The sequence below is a fragment of the Astatotilapia calliptera genome, chromosome 12 (assembly GCF_964374335.1).
Source record: "Astatotilapia calliptera chromosome 12, fAstCal68.1, whole genome shotgun sequence".
Taxonomy (NCBI): domain Eukaryota; kingdom Metazoa; phylum Chordata; class Actinopteri; order Cichliformes; family Cichlidae; genus Astatotilapia; species Astatotilapia calliptera.
Window position 1 is genome coordinate 37252248 of NC_137433.1, and position 27845 is coordinate 37280092.

Here is a 27845-nt window from a genome sequence, read left to right on the forward strand (position 1 = left end):
GATAAGGTCACAGGCGAGGTGACGTGTGCGTGATTATACAGTATGATCCACCTTACAGTATTCTGTTACAATGACACCGTAAAAGAATAGATAATCTGGGAAAAATAGTCTATGGGATATGTGAAAACTGCAGATCTGCACTCGGAATTCAAGATCAGAAGGAATAAAAAAGCTAAAACTTTTCACTTGCTATTCTAATGAAGGGCACAGATGGTAAACTACAGAGAAATGCTGCCGCCGTGATCTGGATGAAGCCACTTAGTCCCTTTTCCGTGTCTGACCCCGGAGTCTTTGGGAGTTACCGGCTGGCTGGCTGACACGTGCGCTTCCAAACATCACTGCGTAGCCCTTCACCATTCTCAATGGTCTGCCCATATTTGGTCTTTAAAAGTCAGTATTCATGTGTAAAAAAATATAAAATCAACTCACAGACAACAAAGTCCAGCTGGAAGTCGGAATAATTCCAGTTTAAATGTTTTAACATTTGCTTTTTGGTATGGAATGGAGAAAAGAAAAGGGGACGTGTAGTGCCTGGGAATCAGAGATGTTTGGAGTACAGCTGCTGTTACCTGATTGTGCTTTTCACAGAGGATTCATGATATAAACACTCGCTAGGAATCTCAACTGGCCTGAGTGGAGGCTCAATGGCATCAACCAGGATGGATGATGAGGATGAAGGTTGAGGAAAGATGCCTGGAGAGCAGTCTGACGAAAAGGGGAACATCTGAGAGACTGGGTGAGTATTGCACATCAAGTATAGCCGTCTTTTGCGACTGCTTCAGTTGATGTTTCAGGACGTTTTCAGGGCTGCTGTGCAGAAAGGATTGAAACGCTGAGGAGACAGGGCCGTCAAACCCTCGACCTTGAACCCTCTGCATGCAGGAACTGCACTAAAGCAGCTTCTCGTATAACTTCAAAAGACGATTGCACGTACCTGCCGCACAACCAAAATCCCCAAAGTCCAGAACCCGAAAAATGAGAACAGGAGGAAAAAATAGAGGAGAAACTTTGAGCCAGCCTCTCTTTGTTTGGGCTCCAACAGCAGCTGATGGTGATCCTGGAGGAGTCTGCTGCTAGCCCAGCTGTATCTGTCCAGAGTACGTCGTCAGGAGGAGCATGATGGAGAAGCCCGTCAGCAGGCCGGCGTTCTGGATGCCAAAGGTGAGGAGGAAGCTGCTGCCGCCTGCATCCTCTTCCTCACGACTCACCTCGTTCATCTCTGGAAACTGTGACACATAAAACAGAGTGTCACTTCATAAGTATCTAACGAGTAAACAAGAACAGCTCGACCTTATTCAGCTCAGTCACACCAACTACTACTCATTATCTTACCCCTCATTCAAATTGTTCAAAGTCCAACACATGAAATATTTACAAGGACTCTCCCCTTTCCTAACCAGCTGTTCAAACCTTCTGTTTGTAATAAACAGCCAATCAGAAGAAAGCTGGCTTAGAGTGGGAGGAGCAAAAACAGCTTGTTTCAGAGAGAGGGTAAGCTTGGAGGCAATCAAGGCTAAGATGAGAAAGAATCATTCAGGATTATTTTTCTCATTTATGGTCCAAGAATAAAAAATGTGAATCTGAAAATGAGCAGCAGAGCTCCGCCTCAGGTCAGCTGTCAGCTTAATCGCACATGTTTCAATATAAATATATTAACACAACCTAACGTGAAGGATGTAACAAAAACTGCAAAAGCAAACTGACTAGCAATCAGTGTACAGACTGTATAGTACAAATCATTTATTTCATTAGGCACCTTTTAAGTTTATTACATAGAAACATAATGCACAGCTTTTAAACTTTCTTTGAAATATGACTCTTGGACATCCTGTACAGTGTCTGACAGTGAGAATTTAAAAAAGACTTTTACCGCTACAAATAAATTCTGTACTTCTGATTGGATTTTTACTTGTTTATTATTTTTATTTCTCAGCATAACCAACTAAACAGCAACACGAGAACATATTTCAAAAGCCCACTACCTCAAGAGACCCATCTGTGTTGATTTAATCTCATAGTTCACAAATCACTGACCATGTCTGCCAGAGCGATGTAGAGGAACATTCCTCCTGCCAGGGCGAAGATCCAGTTGGGAGAGAAGCTGTTACCGGCCAGGATGCCAAAGCCCATGCCCAGGTAGCAGCAGCAGGCCGACAGGAAGTTAAAGAAGAGAGCCTGCTGTATGCTCATGCCGGCGTTCAGCAGGATCACAAAGTCTCCTGGTAGCAGGAAAACATGCAACAGAGTCAGAACAGCTGACGTTTCAAGTAGTTTGTTTTGTGACAGCAAACAAAACATATCCATTAAATTCATTAAGAAATGTTCTCAGGAGATCTTATACTAAAGGGCCAAAAGGAAAGTAGCTGGGGTTAAGCTTGCAGCCTGATTATCTCGGCATTAGGGACACCCGCCCGCTCAGAGTCCGCCCTGACTCACCCAGCTCATGGGGGAACTCCTCGCACAGGATCGCCACCGAGGTGCTGATGCCCTGGAAAACAGAGGCGGTGAACGAGGCCCCGATGGCCAAGCCGTCAATAAAGTTGTGCAGGCCGTCGCTCAGTGTGATCATCCAGGCCAGCGTGCCGATATCAGAGTAGGTCGTCCCCTTCAGCCAATAGCAGCCGCCACCACTGGTGCCTGACCGGCCACCGCTGTCTGGACTCTGAGAGTCCTGGAAGGAGCGGAGGGAGAGAAACCGGTGGTTCCCACTTTGTAAGTTAAATTTCTTTAGATCTGATTATTTCAACAAGAGTGATTTTGTTGTTTTTAGGTGTGAACCTCCAGTCATAAACTGACACTGTCCACATATACAAAAGTTAATTCCCATTTTCATTTTCTGCGTTCCTCTTCTTTTAAAAGTCCAGCAGACAAGCTGCTCTTTAAGCTGTTACATCCATACCTGTGGAGTCTGTGCAGGGCTGAGCATGAGCTCGCCCTCCCCTGCGTCCACTTTGCCCAGAGCCAGGCTGCTGGCTTCTCCGTTCTGCTGCAGCTTCTCCTTCTCCCCCTCCTCCAAATCCCTGTCAGGGGTTGAGTAATGATCTGCACCGGGGTAGTGGCTGTGGCCGTGGCTCTGAGAGACAGGCGGGGAAAAATCTCAGCACATTCTGATTATTGTGAGCAGCATCTTCCTGACAGGTGAAATAACCTCAACATCTGGTTAAGAGGAGGTGCAGATAAGAGATCTGACTTAAAAGTTGAAGATGTTCCTTTTTGCTTTTGTCGTATTTGCTGGGACTGAACAGCTGAAAAGGCCGACCACGTGATTTTAACCATTTTCTCCTTCAGTGACTCAGTGAGGTCGAGTTCTGTGAACTGTCTGCAAAGCCAACGAGGAATGAAATCTGCTCAAAAGCGTGCAACAAAGTCGCGAGTAAACCACAGCACAAAGTCACTGTTTCACTCAAGGACACGACACCAGATCCGGAGCTCCTTTAGCTCGTAAAATTGTTAGCAGTTAACTAGGTTGGACTGAAAAAGAGCAACCACAAGGTGGAGCAACGGTCCCACAATCACACCCCACAGTTTCTTTTATTGGCTTGTCATTTAAAATTTTAGATTTAAAATCGAGGAAAATCTACAAAACGAGTGCTGAATCTGTGCAAAGTTATTATTTTTAACACTGAAACCGTTAAAGTATCCACTCTGAGGCTTTTCGGGTTTAAGGAATTTAATTTTCTAAGAGCCGATGACAGGACACCCTGCTGTATCTTTTTATAATGGAGAACTTTGAAATACAAACACATGCTACACACCACCTATCAAATTGCACCACAGCACTGGCTGCAATATTCAGTGTCTACAGCTATAGAAAACAAGCTTTGCGTATTTGAGTTTATGGTGTTAATCTTTCAAATATTTTACTGTTTTCACAAAACAATGTGTAAAAGAAGAAGAGGGTGAAAGCGGTCGCAGGCAGCTCAACATATTTAATAACTGATATTTAATTAGCAGCGACATCTGAGTGACTGAAGCTGTTAATTTATAGAATTTCACCTGATAAACTGCCGAATAAAACTTTTCTGCCGCAGTTGTTCCCACTTCCGAGGTGCACAGGGAGGAGAGGATGAAGATCCAGGTGGTGTGAACTACGACCTCTCCGTGAGCTTCTACAGCGATTCAAATATTTTATTTACCTTTTCGGAGAACCTTTTATCAGGCATCTTCTAACACATGAGCGCATCTAAGGTAATAAATGATTTATTCCAAATATTTTCATTTATTTTTTAAAATGTCTTTTTAAGTGGATCTTCCTGAGCAGTTGCACTTCTCCCGTTTACAGACCACATATTTCACCATCAAGGTTTTCTATTGGTCGCTCCCCTTCGTCGGGACCAATGACTGGGAATATATCACGTGACCAAATGTCCATGACGCGCCATGTTGTGCCTCATTGGCTGTTACGTGTGTGGAGTTAAATGATTGGCTCTTTTTCTTTCTTTTTTTAAACGTCTCTATCGATCTCATGCCCCGATGAAGGCAAAAACACGAATGTCTGTCAGCAAAATCCTCTTTTGAGTGATTAAATTATTCTTCAAAGTCACGGAAAACAAGAATGTTCAGGTCATCTCGCCTTCCTATTATGTCTAAAAGTCACGAGAACATTTTCAGGTGTCTCATTTTTCACTTTAGTACAGTATGTACAACAAAGACTACAGTGCATAATGTACACTGTATTAGCAGCACCTCTGGCTTCAACTCCAGCTAGTGACTTTGCAAACCTCTGTGTCAGTCAACAGATGGGATCAAACACGCGGTTTGTAAACTGCCTGCAGCGTTGAATCATCACTTTCCCAGTTCTTTCTCTCAGTTACTGAGACGACAACACCCTGTCCAACTAGTGTAACCTGCTGCTGCTGCTGACAATAAATATTTCATTGTGTGGCGTGATCACAGCAAAGACGAATCAGAAACATTAGATGCTAGCCTGAGAAACACATGAAGGAGTAACCAGGGATAAACTATTCCCCACTCAGCAGAAACATGACGAGAAGACACTTCAAGCCTTGCCAGGTGTCTGAACAGTTTTAAAATAGTGAACAGAGGACAGCTCAGGCTTTTGCAACACACCGTGAACCACATTTGAAAATAATTACTCTTTCTCAACATTTGCACGTACTTTCTGTAATCTTGGTGACTGGTTTGAACGACAGCGACTATCTAACAATAAAATAAAATAAAACACAATGAAGTCAATTTGTATCACTCTTGGTATACACTCACCCCGTTTTTTTGCTTTAGGAGCACTCTGAGAACTTTTTCAGTGAAGAAGAAGAGGTAAAAGCCTCCGAACACCACGGCGGACTTGGACACGTAGAAATCGACCATTGGGTCAAATCCAAAGGCCTAGCATGCAGAAGAAGATGATGTTAACACGTGCAGCAATGTGTTGCAATAAAGAATGCTTTCATGAAGGGCAGTGGTTCAGGATCAGAGGGCCCCGATCCAGGATCAGAGGGCCCCGATCCAGGATCAGAGGGCCCCGATCCAGGATCAGAGGGCCCCGATCCAGGATCAGAGGGCCCCGATCCAGGATCAGAGGGCCCCGATCAGGATCTGAGGCCCTGAATCACTGTCCTTTGTGTTTCTTGCAAAAATCGTATTAATTTAGTTGAATTTAAGCGAGGACTGACTCACAGCTGATTGATGTCTGTAAGACAATTTAGACTATTAATGTCATTTCCAATCAAAAAACCTTGATTTTCCTTAATGCTTGTGCTGTCTATGGTGACTATAAACTTTAAAGCAGATTATTCTGTTGTTCAGTGGTACATACAATAAAAACTCATCCTACTCACTGTGAAACTGTGATTTATCTCACATTAAGTGAAAGGAGAAAAAAAATAACTAGTGCACATAAATACATGTGCACAAGGATTTGAACAATGACAGTTTATCATTTTGTCCTTGCGCATCACCACAGTGGATTTTAAAGTCATCAAAATGTGATTTAAATGCAGAGTTTCAGCTTTAATTCAAGCATTAACTGTTTAGGAATTACAGTTATTTTTATATGTAGCCGCTTAAAACTACAACATTTTAAATGTAAGGACTAGAAACTGAAAACTGCCTTACTGGGTTGAGATCAGGTGACTGACTCGTCCACTGAAGAATATCTAATATATAGATTATTTTTTGGAGACTTTTGGAGAAACCTTTTAGTAATATGAGCAGAGAGTACAGCCCAGCACACGGTACAGAACTGAGAAAAAACTCTAGTGACCCAGTTCCACTGGCAGCCATACATGCCCGTGCTTGTTGGGCATGTATGGCTCCACCATGCTTGACATATAATTTGCTACACTTCTCCAAACTTTTCTCTTCCCATTCCGGCTACATCGGTCCAAAGAATTTCATTCCAGAGCTCTTCGGATTCTTTCAGATATTTTCTGGCAAAGTGTAATCTGGCCCTCCTGCTCGTGAGTGTAACCAGAGGTTTGCACCTTGCTGGAAGCCTTTTGTATTTACGTTGATGAAGGAGTCTCTTGTATGCAGTTATGTAGTTGTTTTTGTAAACCATGGAAATAATTCTGTGATCATCTGCTTCTCTTGTCTTCTGTGGTATTTCAGGCCTTTTGCTGTTGCTGAGCTGGTGAGTCCATCCTTACTTTTTAAGAATACAGCAGAGTGTTGATCTGACACTCCTAAATGTCTAAACAGTTATTTGTTAAACCCCTTAAATTAAACCTGAACCTCTGCACTTAAGTCTTTTCTTGAATGTTTGACTTGAAATACACTGTGGGGGTGGGCAGAGATACTGAGCCTCAGCAGCACCAACACTACCTCTGGGATGAGCTGAAACAGGGCGTTGGAGTAGAGAGTGCCAATGGCCAGGGCTATGAAGTAGAGCAGCAGTCGCTTGTAAAAGGTTTTCTTCATGAAGGGCACGACGCACGCCCCGACCAGCGAGCACAGAGAGATCAGTGTCACGCATAGGATCCCATAGCCCCAAACTGATTAACAGAGGAGAAAGAAGGGGGAAGAAGAGAGAGAGAGAAAGAGGTAATCAGTTTGGAAATAATCTTGTCGGATTAATGACCAGTGTGTTAACCAACGTCATGAGTTTTAAAAAAAGGGGGGAAGACCAAGCAGTTAACTCCCTGGAAAGGAACAATTAAATGAAATCATCCTGAGAAAAAAGAGACATGAAAGGATTTTCAGGAACAGCGAGCCGATAATCCGCTGAAAACAGCTGAAGTGAGACCACCTTTTACTTGTATTTGAAGATAATCACCAGTTCCTCATTTCCACTGATAAAAAGAAGACGTCATTATAGTTTACTCCAATCTCAAGCATTCACACACACACTCTCGTTTTCATATCTTAGTGAGGACATCTAATTGACATGCTTTCCCTAGCTGCTTACCCCAACCCAAACCATCAAAAACAAATTCCTAACCCTCAGCCTAAACCCGAACCATAACCTAACCGTAACCCTGACACTAAAACCACATTTTGAGCCTCAAATCTGCCTTCAAACTTGTGGGTTTTTGTCCCCACGAGTACAGCGGCATGCCAATTTTCTGTCCTCACAAAGATGTGGCCCACACACGGTTGTTATGATCTACTCAGGTGTGTCTGTACCACTGTCATAGCCTCAGGCTAAACACTGCAGAGACAAAAGGGGGCAAACGAACTTTAAATAGCCCACTCGTAGCAGAAGGAGCAATGCTAACAAGGGGTCACATTTCAGTTTGAAGGACACTTTAAGGGTGCAGTGCTCCATTTCCCAGGGCTCTGTTACACACAGTGAAACACATGACCCCCCCAAACAGTGACTAAAACCATGTTTCAGGTCTGTACAGCTTTTCTAGCATCAGAACAGAAATTCTCTCCTCAGTTAAACAACATAGGTGGCTTAGATCTCAGTACCAGGAGAGCTACAGACACAGGTACACACACACACACACACACACACACACACACACCAGATCAGAGCAAATTCCACAGGGCCCGAGAAAGCCACAGAAAGGAAACAAAGTCAGAAACAGGAAAGAGTTATGAACACAGGAGAGACAATGGCGAGCTCGGCCAAAGTGCCGCAATTTTGTAAATGACGGCAGGTCAGACCGTTTCCAAGTTTCCTACCAAACCCCCTCACAATCAGCTGTTTTTTGGTATTTTTAATGAAGCCATGAAAAGCATTAATTACAGTACTATAAGCATTTGCTGAATTACACCAGCTCATTATGAGAGGGTCGGGTGGAAAGCACTGACTGATTTTTGATGGCAATGCCATGAACGAAGCAGAGCGTAATCTTTGTATGAGTGCATGAAAGTCAAAGGTCTGCATGTATGCATGTCCCGATGTCAAACCTCTGGCAGCAGCTGCAGGATGGCAGTGGAGAACAGCGTGCCAATGGCAAGCGCGATGAAATAGGTGAGTGCGTATTTCCCAAAGCGCGACTTCATCAGGGGCACGATGAAAACTCCGGTCAGGGCGGAGACATTGATGATTGTCACACTTAAGAAAGAAAAACCCCAAACTGGAGTTGGAGTAACAGGAAGGTACAACGTTAAAACAAAGCGCTGTGAATAACGTGCAGTCATCCATCTAGAAATCCAGCTCAAGCTGTGGATAAAAGATAACGTCAGCCAGATTCAATCATACAGGTCAAGCATTAAAAACAACAACAAAAACATCATGTGGGCTCCGGGTGTTGGATGTGAGAAAACTGTTGTGTGAGTGTCTTATGTCTGCAAGATCAGCAGCTACTTTGACGTTCATGCCAACGGCAGTAGATTTTCCATCACTGCAGAGGTGAAAAAGTAAATTCTCATTATTCCAACAAATGCATACGATAGCATCAGCCTATTTGATGTCAGTTCAAATCTGGTATCAAACAGTCATATGAAAGAAATAAACACCATCTTTCAGTTTTAAGGTTTAAGTATACATATAATTTAAAAAAAAAAAATCTGATCCTTAGAAGGTCTTCCAGTCATTTAAATACAGCCTCAAATGAACAACAGCGCACGACATATTACACTGTGTCGTTATTTCTTTAACAGTTTTTTAAAACCCCTTCCTGCTTCCTGCAGCCAGGTGCTGCTATTCAAAGGCACACGATTACTTGTTCATCAGCCAGTTTAACCAGCTCGATACAACCAGACATTTTGGCAGTTTGCTGGTTTGGAGCGTTCAGGTGGGCGTTAAAAAACACCATCAGCGATCTTAAAGAACAACGCGTGCAAACATCAATGAGATGAAGCAACGTTGTAAAGAAAAGTGGCCAAAAGTCCTGTGAGAGAGTGATGAAACCATTACTTCCAGGTATTGCTGTTTAAAGGTGCTCCTCCAAGCTACTGAATCACTGGGTGCATTTAGATTTTCCACTCGCTGCTTTTGGATTTGACTTTGTTTTGTCAGATAAAAATATCGTTAGCTTCATAGCATAATTGCCTAAGTCATTTGACTAAGTCAATGACTTAGGCACTTATGCTATGAAGCTAACGATATGACAGTATAATATGTCGCGTGTTATTGATTGACATTGACCTGATACGTAAAACCAAGAGAGCTAAAAGCAGATGCATTTTATTTTTCATATGACTGTATGCAGCTGCAGCTTATTGATTTTTAAGTACTCAATTAAACTGTTCTTATATTTTCATGGGGTTAAAATCAATGCTCAAACTTGTGTTGACAGATTTTCTGATCAGGAGAAAAACAGGCTGCACAGACAGTTGAATCAGCTAGAAGCATGCACCACATAAATCCTGCAGTTTAATCCACTTTCTGTTCCCTTCTTTAGTTTTAGTAATTATATTGTGATACGCTGCAGCTTTACTCCACCTGGACTCTAGAAAGCAGTCAAATAAAACAATTTAAGTACATGAAGTAGTTGAAGTGCTCACACACAATGCTACAGTTAAATATATCCAGCAACACCTGTAAAAAGAATAAAAGGAAGTAGCCATTGGTTAGATTTTCCATATCCTACAAAACAAATTTTTGGATGCTGTGAGACAACTTCTCAACTTCTTGCTGAGGAAAAAACAAGTAAACAGATGAGCAACAATGGTGATGAAGGGAGATGAGTACAGCTGAGGAAAAGAGATATTTAATAATGTTAAAAAAAATGCATAAAGGGGAGAAAAACATGAGATTGTATCAGATCAGAAATGGTAAAAAATGGAAATCAGCATCCCGTCATGTTACTAAACTGGATACAAAAGAAAGGATAATCAGGTCATATTTCAAAAAGTATTTCCTCAAAGAAAATCTGCTGCATGCAGATCAGAAGCTGTGACAGTAGTTTCCCAATAGCAGCATCCAGCTCAGCTATGAACCATGGGAACTTTATCCTAAACATTTTAATGACATCAGAAACTCAAACAGAATTTTAGAGAATACAGAGCCAGATGTCTTTGAGCCGTTTAGATGAGTTTGAATCGTTTCCGCTTTCTGATGAAACTATGGTGAAACACTCTGTGGTTTCTGACTCAATAGCAAAACTCTGTTTCCCCACTACTTGGCACCACTGTTTTATATTTCATCATTATTATTTAGTGTTTCCAGTAGCTAATGGACCTACAGTAGCTCTGGTACAGAAAAACAAGAAACACCAACATTCCCATCACTGACTTGATATTGGTTCTTATGTTCAATGGTAACTTTATTGTCTCCAATGGGAAATTGATTTGCCGACTTCGCATCCCTGCTAAGTTTTGCGTCTTTTGGTCTCACACACCCGACACTTTATTAGGTACATCTTCTAGTGCTGGGTTGGGTCCCATTTTCCCTTCAGCATTGCCCTTAACGCTTCATGCCACAGATTCACAGGATGCTGAAAACATTTCTCTGAGATTTTGGTTCATAACGACATGATAATATCACACAGTGATGTCAATCTCCCAAAGGTGTGGAGGTCAGGTGACTGTGTAGGCCATCTGAGCACAGTGAACGGTCATGTTCAAGAAACCAGTCTGAGAGGATCTGATGTTGTGAACCGGAAAACTGTCCTCTTGGAATCTTTTATTAAAAGGGTTGGATGAGGTCAGCGACAATACTCGGGTTGGCTGTTGTGTTTAACCAATGCTCCTTTGGTACTAAGGAGAACAAAGTGAGAAAATATACCCCAAACAACTAGTTTTGATGATACCTGTGAACTGTAGCCTCAGTTTCCTGGACTGAGCTGACAGGAACAACACCTGATGTTGTCTTCTGCTGCTGTAGTGCATCCGCTTCAAGGATCAACATGTTGTGCGTTTATAGATGCTTTTCTGCATACCTTGGTTGCAACCAGTGGTTATTTGAGTTACTGTTGACTTACTTTCAGCTCTAAGCTGTGTGGCCACTCTCTGATTTCTGGTATCAACAAAACATTTCTTCCCAGAGACGTGCCACTCACTTCATATTTTCTCTTTTTTGGATATTTTTCCTATCAGTCACCTAAATCACCTTTCCTACTCTGATGGTTGGTTCTAACGAGTTGAGATGGAGTACACACCAAAGTGGCTGGTGAGTAACCTGCAAATTCCATGTTTGCAAACTGTCTCCATTACTGCTGTCTAGAGTGTTTCTTTCAAAAGAGGCTCAAGACTTCTGGAAAAATCATCAATCTATTGAGAAATGTTCACGGTGTACAAGAGCCGTGCAGACGAGTCAAAAACCATTTAAACACAGCTGCTGGACACGCGGTTAAGAACATAAGCAGCAGAATAAAGAGAATGTCATCAAACATCATTAAAACAAGTATCTGGTTAAAAAAGGATCATTATTTTATGTCTATTAGCAGCATATCAGTGCTAATGTGAGTCATTGGGTAAAGCTGGATTATTCACATGATGAGAAAAGAAAAGGTTATTAAATTTCCTCTCTGATACCCGTAAACCTCCAGCTAGGAAAACATCTCTCAAGCCAAAATAAGCTGCCTAAAGAGGAAAGTGTGAAGTGAGCTGAAGCCATGAGGGCCTGATAAGGGAAAACAAATTTGTCAGTGGAGAGTGAGAAATGGAGCCACAGCTCTGGGGCCATTTCTTCTTCACCTGTCAAGGATGAAATAAATAAGGACACCGGCTACAGCACAAGATTCAAGCCCAAAGTCTTTGCCTGCATAAAGAAAGCTGTCGTTTTTCTTTTAGCTGAAGCTCAACAAATGTTTTGGACTTTTCTGAACCGATGATCCTGAGGCCTTGAGCACAAAACATCACATGACTTAACCAAAACCTCCAAGTCTGTGATTAGCTTGCTTTTTATACCAGCCACACACTCCAGAGCCAATTTAGTTTTACTTCATGAAGACTCAAAGGTTTTTCTTTTTCTCTTTAAACAGCAGCCTGCACTGAATTCAGCATTTCCTAGAATTTCTGACAGGATGTGCACGTCAAAGCGGCTCTCAGGCAGCAGCCTGCACGAAGCTTCAGCGGTTCAGCAGCCAAGGAAAGATGAGCTTTCCAGCCTGGACTGTCTTTACCTGGATGAGATCTGTGCTGCATACTGAAAACGCTGAGAGAAGCTGGACTGTGGACTCTGAAAAATGTGCTGGTTTTTACAGAAAACTGAGAAATGCAATCTGAGCTCTTGGCTAACTGTGCGTGCTTATTTTGGCTTTCACCTCCTTCGGGGACACCATAAAATCACCAGGCAACAAAACACACAAATTTCGAGCTGAGATTTGCAAGGTGTGTGATAATACTTGAACTGACAACAGACATGAACAATGAGGCACAGAAAACCTTGAAAGAAATACAGCGATTGCAGAGGAAGTTAAAAAGAAAATATTTGGAGAAGAAACACTTTCTGGATTTATGCTGTTTTTGTCTGAGATGCTGCTTGGATGAATCCAAATGTGTCTCTTCTAAATAACAATGAAAAACAATGAAAAAGGCTTTAAAAGACATTAAGGAGCAAAAGGTAAACTTTGATCAACACATATGTACAATTTCCACCAGAGGAAATTAAAACATACAAATATGTTAAATATTAGTATTTAGTTGGTGCTCACCTTCAGCGTCTGAGGGCCTGGGGTAGGTGTCGCTGCTTTGCTCCTCCCCTTTATGTGCCCTGCAGCTGCCAGCATCCAGCTGCTGCAGCATGGTGGGGCACAGCTCCTGAAAACCCTGGCCATCCAGCCGCGACTCCTCGCTCATGCTGTAAATGGCCAGTGTGTCTGCAGGCAAGCACTGGAACAGGAAACATCCCCATAAATGACCCACACAAGCGAACATCTCACCGTTGGTGAATTAGCCAGGACATAACCAGGATGCAGTGACAGGTTAGCATGCTTTTCACCTTCATGTGGACTGAAAACACAACACAAATGAGTCTGTCAAGACTCATATTTGGAGTCTAGACTAGACGAAATTAACAGGAAGGCACCATTGCATAACATTGGTGTCACCAATAAAATAAATAAATAAATAAACAGCATCTGACCAAATAAAAATGATGATTAAATTTTCGACTCTAATGAGTTAATGTTAACAAAGTAACAGTTTAAAATAATCCTTTTCGTTGGGCCTCGTTGTTGCCTCCACCGACTGCGTCATCACAGCACTGTAACATTTATACTGGGCACGCTGAGGCGGGCTGAACCTGCTCAGAGACAGGTGTTGCCACTCAGAATAAACCTTCATGTTCATGCTGGAACAGAAATAGAAGTCAGAGCTCCCTCTTTATAATCGGAGAATCTGAGCTCTTGAACTGATATATCAATGAAACTAATGTGTCTTTTGGGATTAGTTGCGCATGCGTTGACTCGGGATGCATGTGGCAGATGTCGCTTTAATCCTGACTTAAAAAGATGGATCAGAAAAACAGAGGAAGCCAGAATAAACACAGTGAGTGAAAAATTAAAATTAGGTGAATAAAGTGATCGCTCAGATTTTAATGTTATTTATTGTCATGTAATAAATACCAGTTCATTAGATTTATATTTTTACATGTATTTGTTTGCTACACTGTATTTTACAAAGGTGGGAAAGAAAAGTTGGTGCTGAAAATAATAAAAAGCTTTAAGATCTGTGACGTGGTAGAAGGAGCAGATGCCTCAGTATGCTGCAAAGTCAAACTGTGGAACACCCTGAATATTCTTTGTAGCTCGGCCGGTTATTGACAAACGAAACGTTTCAGTGTCACAAACCAACGCCTGACTCACATGTGACGTCCTAGCCATCATTTATTTTTTTTAGAAAGGTTCATACTTGGCCACCAGTACTCACAGCGAATCTATTCAAAGGCAGATCAACAAGTGAGTGAGTCAATGAGCCACGACACTAAGTATGGGAAATATGCTAAACAGCTCAGCTATCTGGAACCGGTACTGCCTGTTTCTTCCAGCTGGATTTATGAGTCTACTTCAGAGTCCTGCAAAGGTGCACGAATGTTAGTCTTTAACTTCTATTTGTTATATTTATTCCACAACAGAAATAAAATATGAATTTAAAATGGAGAGAATGAAAAGGTTTTGTACCTTGGAGTTGTTGAACTGGGGAGGTGTGGTTGTTGGTGTTTCAGCTGTGCTGTCGCTTTCACTCTGGCCCTGGCTGAGGGCTGCTAACAGAGATCGCAGCTGAGGGACCGTGATGGTGCTGTTGTCCCCATAGCGGGACAGAAAGTCCTGTAGCACCTGAGCAGGTGACTGCGTCTGACTCTCCACCTGACCAGTCACCTGGCAGAGCAGCACAGCTAGAGCCAGCAGGAACGCCAAGTCAAAGTGAAAGAGGCTGGTGGATGTAGCGGCACGGCCATGAGGGCAGCAGATGAGCATGTCTTCTTCAGTGGACGCAGGACGTCGATCTGTGGGGAGGACAGAAGCCACAAAAAAGAAAGTTTGAGTAAATCTTTGAAATCACTGAAGAGAATGTGGCATTACCTCGCTTTTTAGGAAACTACTTGGATTGCATGTTGAGGACCTGAAATACCAGACTATCAATATCTGTTGGACACATCACTGTTTGTGTGCAAGCACGCGTCGCTATTTGCTGGAAATTCACTATACTGTCTAAACAGCATAGTTTCTGTATGAGACTTCCTGATAAGGTGTGTTAACATTGTGATAGTACGTAACAGAACACAGTAGTAGTAGTAATTTTGACGCATACTGACAATTTTCTGATAGAAAACAAGCACGCTAACAGTAATATATGGGTTGATGTTTCTCATGTTTATCTTATTAATCCCGGCCAATCTGAGCGATCGAGGTAGACGGGCCTTCATCGGGGAGGCCACATCCCAGCCTGCCCGGAGTTTGTCAAAAGGCACCTGAAGGACTCTCGGACCATGAGAAACAATTCTTCACTCTGATGAAACAAAGATTGCACTCTTTGGCCTGAATCCAGGCATCATGTCTGGAGGGAACCAGGCACTGCTCATTACCGGGCTAATAGCATTACTAAGGTGAAGCATTGTGGCAACAGGTACTGGGAGACTCGTCAGTAGGGATGGGAATTGAGAACCCAGTAGTCCAATTCCTTGGAATGGTTAGTCTGCCTGGCTATCCATACTCTAGGCACAATCAGCTGATTTCTGCTCGTGTGTCAGAGGAGGAAAATAGTGGCGCAGTCTACACCGTGGACATTACTTTAATTTTTATTGTATTATTCGATCTACAACAATAATATGCTGCTGTGTGGTTTGGATTGCTCACTATGAAAAAGTCCTGACCCTAAGTTTAATGTCCACACTGAAGTCTTCCTGAGCCCAAGATTGATTCTCTTCTGAATTATGACAACTGAAAGATTTTGGGAGCTTGTAACAGAGCTTCATCCAAAGCAGGAGAAACACTGGTACCAAAACACTCTATAATATACAAAATAACTGCTGCTTGAAGCAAAGCTGTGAACTTCTAATTAAACACCAAACACACAAGGTGACACAAAGAGCTTTTGTAGCACGAAGCACAAGCTGAGAACAGGAAACAGTGGAATAAACACAGTCCCCAATTACAGGAAATTATAGCACACAGATTATCACTGACAATCTCAACCAATGTGCCGTCTGTCGACCGGAAATAGGATTTACTGGTCTTTCAACACTTTACTCAATCGGTGTTGGTGGGATTTATCCAACACTGTGTGTTTCGACTATATAAAACCCTTATGATTTCCACTTTTTTAAAAACTCTGACATCACATAGGATCATGTCCACATAGGGTCCACTGTTGTAACAAAGTCTCTATTCATGTCTGTGCACCCTGCAGGTCTACAAGCAAAGCTGGGCTGAATAAACACAGCCATTCATTTTGTTGTAAAGAAGCGCTCACCTTTTCCTACAGAGGTGCGTAATGATAGCCGGTGAGTAAAGAGGCTGTTTCAGTCGGTCTGCCCTGAGGCTCCCAGCCTGCTGAGTAATGCTCACGGGTAACTTGGGAGCTGAGATAGATGTGGGGAGGGAGAAATGTGAGTCTGGAGGGAGCAGCAGGGTCCTCAGGAGTGCAGCGGGCTGTGGAAGAGAGGGAGACAGATAAAATGAAGGTTACAAGTCGCTGGTTAGGAGGAAACAAATAGGGAGAGGTAGACAAAAAGAAATGAGGACTAAAAAGAAACCTGACATGGCAGCTGCCAGCTCAAATCTACCGTGTGTTCTCTTATCCATCGATTCGTCCTCTTCCTGTCTGACACTCGATCCACAAAGTCAAGAACTGAGCCGAACCCTGAATATTTCTTTTCTGCAACTGAAGTGTTTCTTGTTGACACCTATGCAGTTACTTAAAACTGAAGCGTTAAACAGCTCTGAAAAAGATTAATTAAGAAAAAGCAGGCCGACGTGCAAGCAAGTGATCAGGATGATTCACTTTGAAATTTCTCACTTCCAAACATCACTGATGTTTTGGAAAAATGCAGCCTTACCTGAAAAAGTAAAAGTTTTATTTTATCTGGGGAAAGTTGACTAACCAATTTGAGTTCAGGCACCGTCTTTACGTCTCTCTCCAAAGGTCTCTGATCTGAGGAGGCAAAAAGAAGACTCTCCTCTTCTCCCCAGTGAATTACACCCTCTCTCCCACATTTTCCCCTCCACTTGGCCTAATGAGGCCTTATTCTGGAGTTGGTGGAGGAGAGAAATAGAATAAAACTTCAAAAGCATCTTTAGGTACCACTTTTTCAAACTTTCTTCCCTGCAAGTCTCTGTTGCACAATCCTCCTTAAAGTTGCAGGAGCTCTGAACCTTGGCCTCTTTCCTGCTGGCTGCTAATGTTCAGGCACACGGGGAAGCTGAGAGTAAACAATGGTACTAAAATAAATTAGTCAAGCTAAAATTAATACAACAAATACTTGCTCCTTCTAACTTTTTAAAGCTGAGGTTTTCCTGCAGTAGGCAGTGGGAGAGTGTGGTGGACACTATGTTGTGCAATCTGTAGAGTCTATTTGTGAGAAAGGCTTAAAACTGAGCACGCTGATGTGCAAAATAGAAGTGGTGCAACATATTTCATGGGTCAAAACTGGTCTTTGGGAGGTCACATAAGTATGACTGGTCCATATAAGTGAAGTCAGACTGTTTGTATTAAGTAGTTGACAGAAGCCTAGCAGATATTTGATTTCTTTTTATAATGCCACTGCCTTAGCCAAACATCCTCATATTAACAGGATTTGCTTGGATAAATAAAAAGGTCTTAAGTACCTCTAATCTTAAGAATGAGATGAAGTAACAGCCAGCTGTTTTGAAGCTTCACCTTGTGGTTTAACTGCTGTTAGTGGTCCCTGTGAAAACCAAGGAAAGCTGCCAGAAGTAAACTGATATCTCTCTCATCTTGTGCATTTATTTTTTATAAGAGAGTCAAGGTGTGTCAGCCTATATTAGAGAGTGAAAGCACAAAGGTGAAACGCATTCACGGGCATGTTCGAGACAAATGTTTGTCTAGAAGAAGGGGAGAACATGTTAAAGAGACCAGTACTGAGGGGAAAAGCCAAGACGCATTTTCTACAGGACAGTATATTACAGTTTTCTGGTTCTTTTTGCAGCCTAACAAGTCTGACTCAAAAGTTTCCCAATATGTATGTGTTAATTCCTCTAAAACCAAAGAAAATGGGCAGACACCAACCAAACCCAGAAGACTAGAAGCTCTGCTGCTACGTTACACATGAACCACCCAACAAACACAGGAAGAAAGGCTTTAACATTCAATTAATATGTTGAAACTTAAGAACCAGCCATGTAATCTTCCTTAACACAAACACAACATGTCGGGTATTCACATCTTGTGAGGACATCTAATTGGCATAATGCTTACCCTAACCATCAAAAATGAATGCCTAACCCTAATATACCTAACCATAACCTAACTGTAGCCTTTACACTAAAACCACATTTTGAGTCTCAGAAATGCCTTCAAACTTGCAGGGACCCTGATTTAGGTCCCCGTAAGTGCTGCTGGTCCCCACAAGTATAGTAAGCTTCCAATTTTTGGTCCCCACAATGATATAAATACACGCTCACACACACACGCATGCACCACACACATGCAACAAGGATGTTTGCAGTCAGTCGATGACATAAATCGTCAACTATCAAATGTCAATATCAACACGAGCACCATAATTGCTGTGTTAGAAACCTGCCTGGGATAATCTCCAGGTTACACACACTAAATACACACATGCATCTCAGCGTCTGGAGGATGTGCAGCTCCAAAAAGTCGAGCTATGATAAACAGTGAAGGAGCAGAAACATTCCTCACTGGCAGATGGCTACGGTCCAATCAAAACAAGTGCCCCGAATGTTGGGTCACGCTCATGTCACCATGTCTGTTTTAGTGGTCACCATGTCACCATGTCTGTTTTAGTGGTCACCATGTCACCATGTCTGTTTTAGTGGTGTGTGTGTGCCCACAGATAAGATAAAGGCTGGCAGACGAGACTGGCAGTCTGCAGCACAGACGTGAGCTCTTCAACATGATGGTGAAGGCCATGGATGGAAAGCATGATGATTACATGGGAGCTGGCACAGGGGTGAAGGAGGGAAAAAGCTTAGTCACCAATCCCGACAGCACGCAGAGGACCTGTCCCATCGTGACAGGATAATCTCTCCCTGATCCATACCCAACCCCCCAAATAAGTAAACATATAATGTTCACTTATCATTTCAGTGATACATTTTTTTTTATTAGTATGTATTCTTGAAGATTTGTTCCCATTTTCAAAATAAGTGTAACTGGCATTTAAATACACCATTTAAATACAAATAAGTATAAATACAATGATTATATTTCTCTATAATATGAAATACCAATGAAGAGGAAATCTAATCTAACACTGGCATGAAAATGAATCCCGTCAAACTGAAGCGCTGACAGGAAGGACACACAAGACAAATCGGGTTTCCATTACAGATCAGGTAGCCATCCACGAGCAAGCATGAGAATACTGCAGCCAGAGAAAGCCATGAACTCGCAGGCTGAGGTCACCGTGGTATCAGAGCACTTGTGGTGATTAACCATTATTACCAGTGTTTTCTGCACTACGGTCACATCTCACGGCTACTGCACCCACGTGTAAACACCGCTCGATGACCAGTTTCCCTCGTCATCACCAACTTCGTGTGCTGACAAGGCAGAAATGAAGTCAGCGGTGGGTTACAGGTCTCACAGGACATCTGGCTGACACTTTACCACCAGCCTCAAAAACAACATGAATAACTGCTTTCCATGGATTAGTTTAACCAAACAAACCATGACCACTCCAAACCCACGCATCCTTTTAATAAATTTGTGAGTAATTAGGGTGATGCATACTGGTGAGCTAATCCACAAACTAAACCATCCATCATAAAAGCACAGAAAGAAACTTTCTGCTCGCATTTCGCCTTTTTAAATAAGCCGGCACCATGAGGCTCCGTACAAGGAGCATAGATGTCGTCATTTGGCACCAGAAAGTTTTAAAAGGGTAGTCTGAAGAGGCAGATCTCAAGAAACAAGTAGGTGTAACAAAAAAAGAAGAAGAAAAGTGGAATTTCGTAACAAAACGAAACAAAAGAAGAGCACAGGGGAATTAAACCAAACAAAGCAGTGAATAAAAGAGGCGCCTGAAACTGTAAGATTAAGTAAGATGTACTTTGTGTTTTTCCAAAAATAAAATCAAACAGCATAATTGCAGTCACTCGTAACAATTCTTATCCTTACTTTCAGCTGGGGAAGATCACAAATCTGTACAGAGAAGTAATAAGTCAACACAGCATTTATCAGGCTAGATATTAACACGTTCACATGAAAGGGATGGCGTTGGTGTTATATTACTGATCACAAACTGGGGTAGGTCTACTGAAGGGAGATTTTACAAGGAGAAATAAAACTTTGGCCAGTGTGAAGCAGGTAAAGCTGCCATAAATGCCGTCTGTGGACGAGAACACATTCATCAGTATCACAGCTCCGTCATTAACACCTGACGTACCAGCGAATGACAAACGCTTAACTATGTTCAGGCGTTTAAACTCTGATAATAAAGGATAAATATAAAAAAGAATTTTAAAAATGAATTCAAACTTAGGCTTGATCTATTTGAAAAACTGACATAAGGTAAAAAAAACAAAAAAACAACAAAAAAGTACAAAGTGCTCTGTTTTAGGATCATATATAGAGGCTTACAGAGCAATAAAGTTATTTTTATATTGCAGCCAGAACAAATAAAGTTGCTTCTAAGAATCCGTATTTCTTACCGATGCTCTTCAGGGAAAGATAAAACTCTGCACTCTGAAGTCGAAGAGATCGTACAGAGATAGTTTTTTTAGAGATTTCAATGATTAACAGGCAGTGATTTCATTCATGTTGCCCAACAAAATGATGATAAGAACACTTGGTATTAAATGCTGCCATGCCATGTGTGTTTCCATAAAATCAATATTTAGGTCTTTAAATAACAAAAGTAACGACTGCCAGTCCCAAACCTGGATAAATAAGGAGGGTTGTGTCACTAAATAGCAAAATTACATTCAATATCAGTCACTCTTATTAGTCCAATAACTGTACTTATCAGACTTGTGACAAATCTAAAAACATAAACAAGCTCTCAGATCTCTGATCTGGTTTCAACAGGCTTTCTCTGCAGACTTGTGCTGACTACAGAGCATGCATTTCATCCTACCTTTTCTATGAATGGAGACTGCTTTTGAACAGATCCTTTGCAATTTCCAGCAGTTTGCACCTCACATCTCGTCCGTCCTCTCACATCTGCACTCTGTCCTCTCAGGCCACTTTATATACAACCACAGGGAAGACCAGGTGAGGCTGTGCATGCCTTCATCAACCCCTAATTACTGTTTCGCTTGGTTCTCGTGCAGTTATCATCAACCAAAGCCGTCATTAGATGATAGAGTGATAGCTGTGGGCACTGTTTTGGTTCACCAAACACATTGTTATTGTGCTCCACTCATCCTGACTACACTCCAAACGACCACCAACCATAAAATTAAAGGGTTTCGACGTGACCCGGACTGACTCAGACCCCATCTCTCTTACCCAGGGCAGGAATCCAGACACAGAAAGCCACAGAGCACGTGCACTGAAGGAAGTTACACACATTTTAAGTGGTGGGTTACTGTTTCCTTTTTACTTTATGAGAACATTAAAGATAAACTGCAGCCATCAAATTAGTTAAGGTAGAGTTTTTTTATCAAGAGTAAGTTAAACATGACGTGGATTAAATCCAGTCTTAGACCATAAACCTTTTTCAAGTAGGTTAAATAATGCACTGATTAAAAAATAATAATAAAAATGAACTGAGTGAGGTACAAATTAAAAAATAAAATAAAATAAAACTAATTAAACTACAGATCATTGACTAACTATATGTAACTGAAATCAGCACAAAAACCAGATAAAACAAGCACATGAAAACGAGCTCTTGGAAATGATCTTGTATGAAACATGTCAATAAAGTAATTGCTGAGAGGACGACTGAATATTGTACAGCTTGGGGTGTTTACAGAAATCAAATCATTTACCACAAACACACTTATAGACAAAGAGCTGGTCCAGGATTTGAACCTAGGACCTCATGCAGAGAATCATACTCCCTACCAGGGGCGGGGAACTCCAGGCCTCAAGGGCCGGTGTCCTGCAGGTTTTAGATCCATCACAGCTGATTTAAATGGTTAAATGGCCTCCTCAACATGTCTTGAAGTTCTCCAGAGGCTGGTAATGAACTGGTCACTTGATTCAGGTGTGTTGACCCAGGGTGATATCCAGGGGCAAAATTTACAGGTGGGTTAGGGGGGTTATCACCCCCCCCCAATAATCAGACCCAATCAATATAACCCTCCCAATAAAATTATGAATTATCTTGCATAAAGAGGTTATTGATTATCTTTACTCTTTTCAGTTATTACCAGCAAAATCGTTTCATGTTTAATCATCTGGGAATATACCCAGATTTATTTATTTATTTATTTAGACAGAGATCTTAACCCCGCCAATGTTCAGCACAAAGTTACGGCGATGGTGATACCTAAAACCTCGAGGCCTGGAGTTGGACACCTAAGTTATTTGCAAACACTGGGGCAAAACTGTATGGGTGAAACACAGGCACAGCTAATGAGAGCCAAAACTAACAAAATACTAGAATTTCATCACTAAACCTTGAGCACGGACATCATGGATTACACAGTAAGCCCTAAAATTAGATTAAAAACACTCCCACAGGTAACAACAGCACATGCATGATCCAGTTTAATGACTCAGAGTAGTGAGGCCTGGTCAGGACGTGTCAATTAATGTGGACAGAGCTCTGAAGAATCATCCAGATGAACAAAGTAAAAGACCAAAAAAATAATAATAATCAGCCTTCTCAGAGCTGTTATGAAGAAGGAAACTATTCATAGAGGCCAAAAGCATTTCTAAACCAGACTGTAAATATGCTGCATGCTATGGCTGGGTAATCAAAAATCATTCAGAACCTCTAACGGACGAAATCTTGCTCAAGTCACTATGGGTTTTTCTTTTGTTGTTGTTACTGTTATTCTTCTGTATAAAGCGCAGTAACATTATTTTTAGACTGCAGCCAACATGAATAAAGTTGTTTCAAAGAATCTGCATTTCTTACTGAAGCTCTGATCCAAATGCTGTAGAGCCTTTTTTTGGAGTATTTCAAGTTGCTATGCATCAATACAACCATTATATCCCAAATTTTAATAATAGGTATGCATTAAGTCCATAGTAACTACTAGGGGTGCAACAATACTCGTATCGATATGGAACCGTTCGATACAGTGCTTTCAGTTCAGTACGCATATGTATCGAACAATACAAAAAATTGTATTTATTTTATCAACTTTTCACTATGGGCTCAAAATGTGGTCATAAATATTTTGTACTTGTAAATCAGTTTAGTATGTGTAAAAAGAATTTGTGTGTGCGTAAAAAAGATTTGAGTGTGCGTAAAAAAAAGATTTGAGTGTGCGTAAAAAAAAGATTTGAGTGTGCGTAAAAAAAAGATTTGAGTGTGCGTAAAAAAAAGATTTGAGTGTGGACTTAGCCAAAAAAAAAACCCCTGCAAGTTACAAGTACGAATTTTGACCCTATTTTTCTTCCTTTCATCTGATTGGTCAATGTCATGTCAATCACAAATGTAACAATCCAATCAGAGAACAGATGGGTTTGGCTGTCGGAGGGGCGCTTTTTTTGAACTGCAGGTCCTGCAGGGTTCAGATCGCGCGAACAGGTGTGGGTTTAGAGCTCTGGGTAGCTCCCCAGCTGGGTCTAGACTGGGTCTAGACCCAGCTGGGTCTTCCCTGAATTCTATTTTAAATTCAGGGAATTTAAAATAGAAAGTAGCTCGTCCACAGAAGGACTGGTAGCTCCCCTTACGATAAGGGTTCAGATCGCGCGAACAGGTGTGAATGTGAATGTGTGTGTTTAGTTAGTTTGTTTGCTTGCTTGTTTTAATCAATTTTAAATCATGCTTTTTATCTGTTTTTGTTTCTAATGTCTCTGTAAAGCACTTTGAATCACCTTGTTGTTGAATTGTGCTATACAAATAAATTTGCCTTGCCTTGCCTTGAAGGGTAATACAGTTTGAAGCTGGGGGATCTCTATATAAATATCCGATAGCAGCTAGGTCCCCTAACTTTCAGTAGCTGTTGAAAGGATAAAGTTGTGATATGTCAGTGGTTAGAAATACCATTATTACTTTAGGATTAGTTTAACACAAAGTCAGGGCTGACCCGGGACCATTGCTGTGAGTCACAGTGCGCAGCATAAAAGTCCTTTCACATTGGATGCAGGATGTGCTGCTAATGCTAACTGCTAACTAAAAGCAAAGGATCCAGAATTTGTTGCGCTGGCTGCTGGGCTCTGTGGGTTTTTGCAGCAGCTCTACCTGTACTAGATGCACCTGCTCCTTGTCTTTTCTATCTCTGACTTTATGTCCTCTACAAGAGTTTGTTTCTTTTTACACACACACACACACACACACATTATTTTTACACATATAAAACTGATTTACAAGTACAAAATATTTATGACCACATTTTGAGCCCATACTTTTCTTCTGACGATGCTGTCTGTGTTGAGAACTCAGTGGATCTGGGTTCGACTACTCCGCCTAGGCTGCACTGTCCAGCGCAGATCCACTGAGCGCAGCGCAAGCTAGCAAGACAGAAGCTAATCTCGTTGCAACATGGCAACTGCCTGAACGCTACCCGAAATTTAACCTCCCCCACCCTCATTCAGATCTGGCGTTTGGAACTATTTTGGTTTTCATGTGAAGCATGACCCTGAAGGTAAGCGCGTCATGGACAAAAGTAAAACAGTATGTCGGATGTGCCACGCAGTGCTCAATTGGTGGGAACTAGTGCGTTAGCGCAGTTAGCTTGTTAACGTGTTGACGCCGTCCAGCCCCACGCACGGGGTGATCCACGGTAACTCGTTAATGGAGATTTGCCGTGTTGTGGCGTTAACGTCATTTCAGATTAACGCTGACAGCACTAGTGGGAACACAACGAATATGACTGCACATTTACTCCAACATCATCCTAGTGCAAAGACAAGTGGAAGCAGACAAAAACAACAAGCATGCATGCTACAAACTTTACCCGAGTCATTTAGACAGCCGTTAGCACAGGATTCTCCTTATGGGGACCTGATATGTTTAATATGCTGCTGAGAATATAGCCCAGAAGAAGCGTATAGTATAGCTTTTATTTTGGAAAGAGACATTTCTCTGTAATAAACTCTCTTTTCCAAAGATGAGGGATTTCTCCATCAGATAGATTTAGTATTTTGTTGTTTCAGCAACATTAAATTTAAAAACTGTACAAAATATATATTTATAATTTTAATAAATGACAAATTAAAAAAGCATGAACATTTTCTTTGTATCGAAAAAATATTGAACCGTGTCACCAAAGTATCGAACCAACCGTGAATTTTGTGTATCGTTTTACCCCTAGTAACTACATAAATTGCTAAAAAGTGCAAATACTACAAAAGAAACTGAAAATCGTTTTTCTAGTTACAGAAATGTGAAAGATATCCCTTAAATCTATAAATGCAAAAACATTATGCAAAATAGTTTCCAACCACAGGAAGTTTATTTTAAGTGTCTTCATAATTTCTGAGATAAGCTCATTTTTAAAAACTGCAGCAAAAACAAAAATAAATATTGTGCACAATTTGCAAAATGCAGCATGTGCATCAAAATAAACCATTTTCAACAGGTCAACAAGTGTTCCTGGAATTATACAGAAACTGTATAGTTCTTTCAGTAGCACCAGTGGGCATTTAAAAGGCCCCGAGGGGGAAAATAAACTACATTTCCTGCAAAAATGTAAAATTTGGGTTTTGCAAATAATGGCTGACACGTGATAGTTTGTTCTGAAAACACGATGACGTTTATTTCAACGTAGGAAGTGCCACGAACAGCTGAACAGATCAGCAAACCGTGTTTCTGAATTATAGTGTTTTTGTTGTTGCGTGCACTTTTTACGCAATTTTTTGAAATCCATTAGTGAAAGGAAACCATGACCTGGGACAAGTTAAATGCTTGAAGAACAACGAGACGCACAGCAAGCCATGATAGCAGTCAGAAAAGCCTTTGAAAACGGCAGACTCACACATAAAGTAAAGCATCTTGTTGTATAGAACTGTAAAGCTTGAGGTGCTTGCAGATAATGCACATATAAAGTACGTATGATAGCGCATTATTATGTGCTATCATACAGGCGTGGAACAAACAAAATATGAATCCAGGGCCTTTAGCACACAAAGTAAAGCGCATACACATCACCCAACGGGCCTGTGAGAGCAGTGAAACATCTCACCCGTCCCAATTTCATATCGAAAATGCACCACTGATGGCAAGAGGAGGACAGATGTCAGTCTAATCCTGACTGAAAAAAGCCAGATCATGCATCAGTGACAACAGGCACATCTTTTCAGATCAGATCTTTGCTCATTTCTCACCTGCAATCCAAACTCTATTAATAGTATTTCCCTTCACATGTCTAGTGTTGGCTCCACTCCACGCACAACATGTTTGTGTAGGTGGTGCACGCACAGAGAGAGAGCTGTCAAAGGAAAAGCTGCCATGCTTTTTTATTTTACAAAGTTCAGCACCAAACAAATTTAACATCATTGCTTTAAAAAATTATTAATGTATATCTTATAAAGCAAGAATCGTATGACATATGCGACATGCCCCTTTATATGTGAAAGCCCACAGAGCCTGAAGCAGAAAGTCAGCTTAACAGAGAATTTGATATCTTTTATCCCCAAATGTGGTTTTAGGTTTGGTCACACCAGCTAATGCAAAGAAAGGCTGGCTGTGTTAAACCATGTTTGTAGTACACCCCTCTGTGCTCATATCTCCAAACCATAGTGTCTGTATGCACACACACTGTAGTTATTTTACAACAATAACACTGAAAGTAATAAAATGAAATACAACTAAATAAAACACTAAACTGAATTGTAAAGTTAACAATTAAAATAAAGGGCCTTTGAGATACTTGTAAAGTCTCCAACCTCATTCACAATACTCCTAATCATTATTACTTTTAACTTTCTGCAGACTGTAATATAAACTATAACATTTCATAATGTGACCTATAAACTACAAGCGACCCTAAACGACTGACGAGGCAGTGGACTTTACAGGTTTAAGCAACTGTCAGCGTGAGCAATAAAAGATAAATTAACAATTAACTCATCCTATGCAATACATCTGTATATAAGTTGAGTAAAAATTAGAAGCAGTAGTAGTACTGAATAACAGTTCCGACTTCCAGTGACCAAAATGAGATTTAATGTGTGCCAGAAAACAGATATTACATGCATACATTAAAGGGACTCTTTTTTTATTGGCAGATTTCTACAGACACCTGGGTGAGTCTCACCTGTCTGCACTCCTTTATTTCTCACCAAAGACAAATCTATGGATTATCGTGGAGAACAATAAACCGAAAACTGAATGAGTTAAAAAGCTTGAAGATTACTTATCTAGCTTTATAATGTTAGCTTCCACACTAAAAAACAATTGATTATTTAGCTATGGTCTTAAATGCTTACGTTGAATAAACACGGACACACTACCCTGTGTTCATCAATAAAACTGAGCAGACGTTTTATCTTAGTGGTCTGATAACCTGGAGTCAGGTATATTAGCTGGTTTTAGATTAGCCTGGAGAGTTAGCTTACCGGGTGCCACTGTTAGGGACAGAAAATCAGGCTTGACGGCAATTCCTGTCAACAATTCAATTCCCGTGGCTCCGACACGAACCGCGACGTCAAATACAGGGAGTGAACATGTCAGCTGTGGTGCGGACGATCCATCCGGCACTGCTCAGGCGTTCACACAGACAGGACGCTTGCTTTTTAGCCCCTGGCAGCAGGAACGCGTGGAGGATGTGGTCGTTTTCACTGTGGCGTCACAGACCGCACTGGCTTTTTCCACATGGTCGTGTCTGCCACCTTGC

At 41.4% G+C, this 27845-nt stretch overlaps 1 protein-coding gene across 2 annotated transcripts; it reads right to left on the minus strand.

The window, feature by feature from the left end:
• Positions 1-923: 923 nt before the first annotated feature.
• On the minus strand, positions 924-27799 carry slc39a14 (solute carrier family 39 member 14). Of its 2 annotated transcripts, none has more exons than XM_026187114.2 (10): positions 27568-27799; positions 16210-16388; positions 14418-14743; positions 12951-13128; positions 6784-6953; positions 5224-5346; positions 2900-3073; positions 2437-2671; positions 2035-2219; positions 924-1226 (listed from the first exon to the last, which is right to left on the minus strand). In XM_026187114.2, exons 3-10 carry the CDS (start codon positions 14712-14714, stop codon positions 1074-1076), a joined length of 1515 nt encoding a protein of 504 aa, XP_026042899.2. In that variant the 5' UTR covers positions 14715-14743; positions 16210-16388; positions 27568-27799; the 3' UTR covers positions 924-1073. The 2 variants fall into 2 exon arrangements, with proteins under 2 accessions (XP_026042899.2, XP_080143597.1); XM_080287471.1 differs by lacking the exon at positions 6784-6953 and adding an exon at positions 8317-8486.
• Between the last annotated feature and the right edge of the window lie 46 nt (positions 27800-27845).

What these genes read in the sequence shown, in the direction of transcription:
- slc39a14 (XM_026187114.2), bottom strand. Translation starts at nt 14,714, where the DNA reads ATGCTCATCTGCTGCCCTCATGGCCGTGCCGCTACATCCACCAGCCTC. An exon ending in CCCAGTTCAACAACTCCAAG is followed by an intron (nt 13,129 to 14,417) that starts GTACAAAACCTT and finishes TTCCTGTTCCAG; the next exon opens with TGCTTGCCTGCAGACACACT. An exon ending in GGAGTTCCCCCATGAGCTGG is followed by an intron (nt 2,220 to 2,436) that starts GTGAGTCAGGGC and finishes TCCTGCTACCAG; the next exon opens with GAGACTTTGTGATCCTGCTG.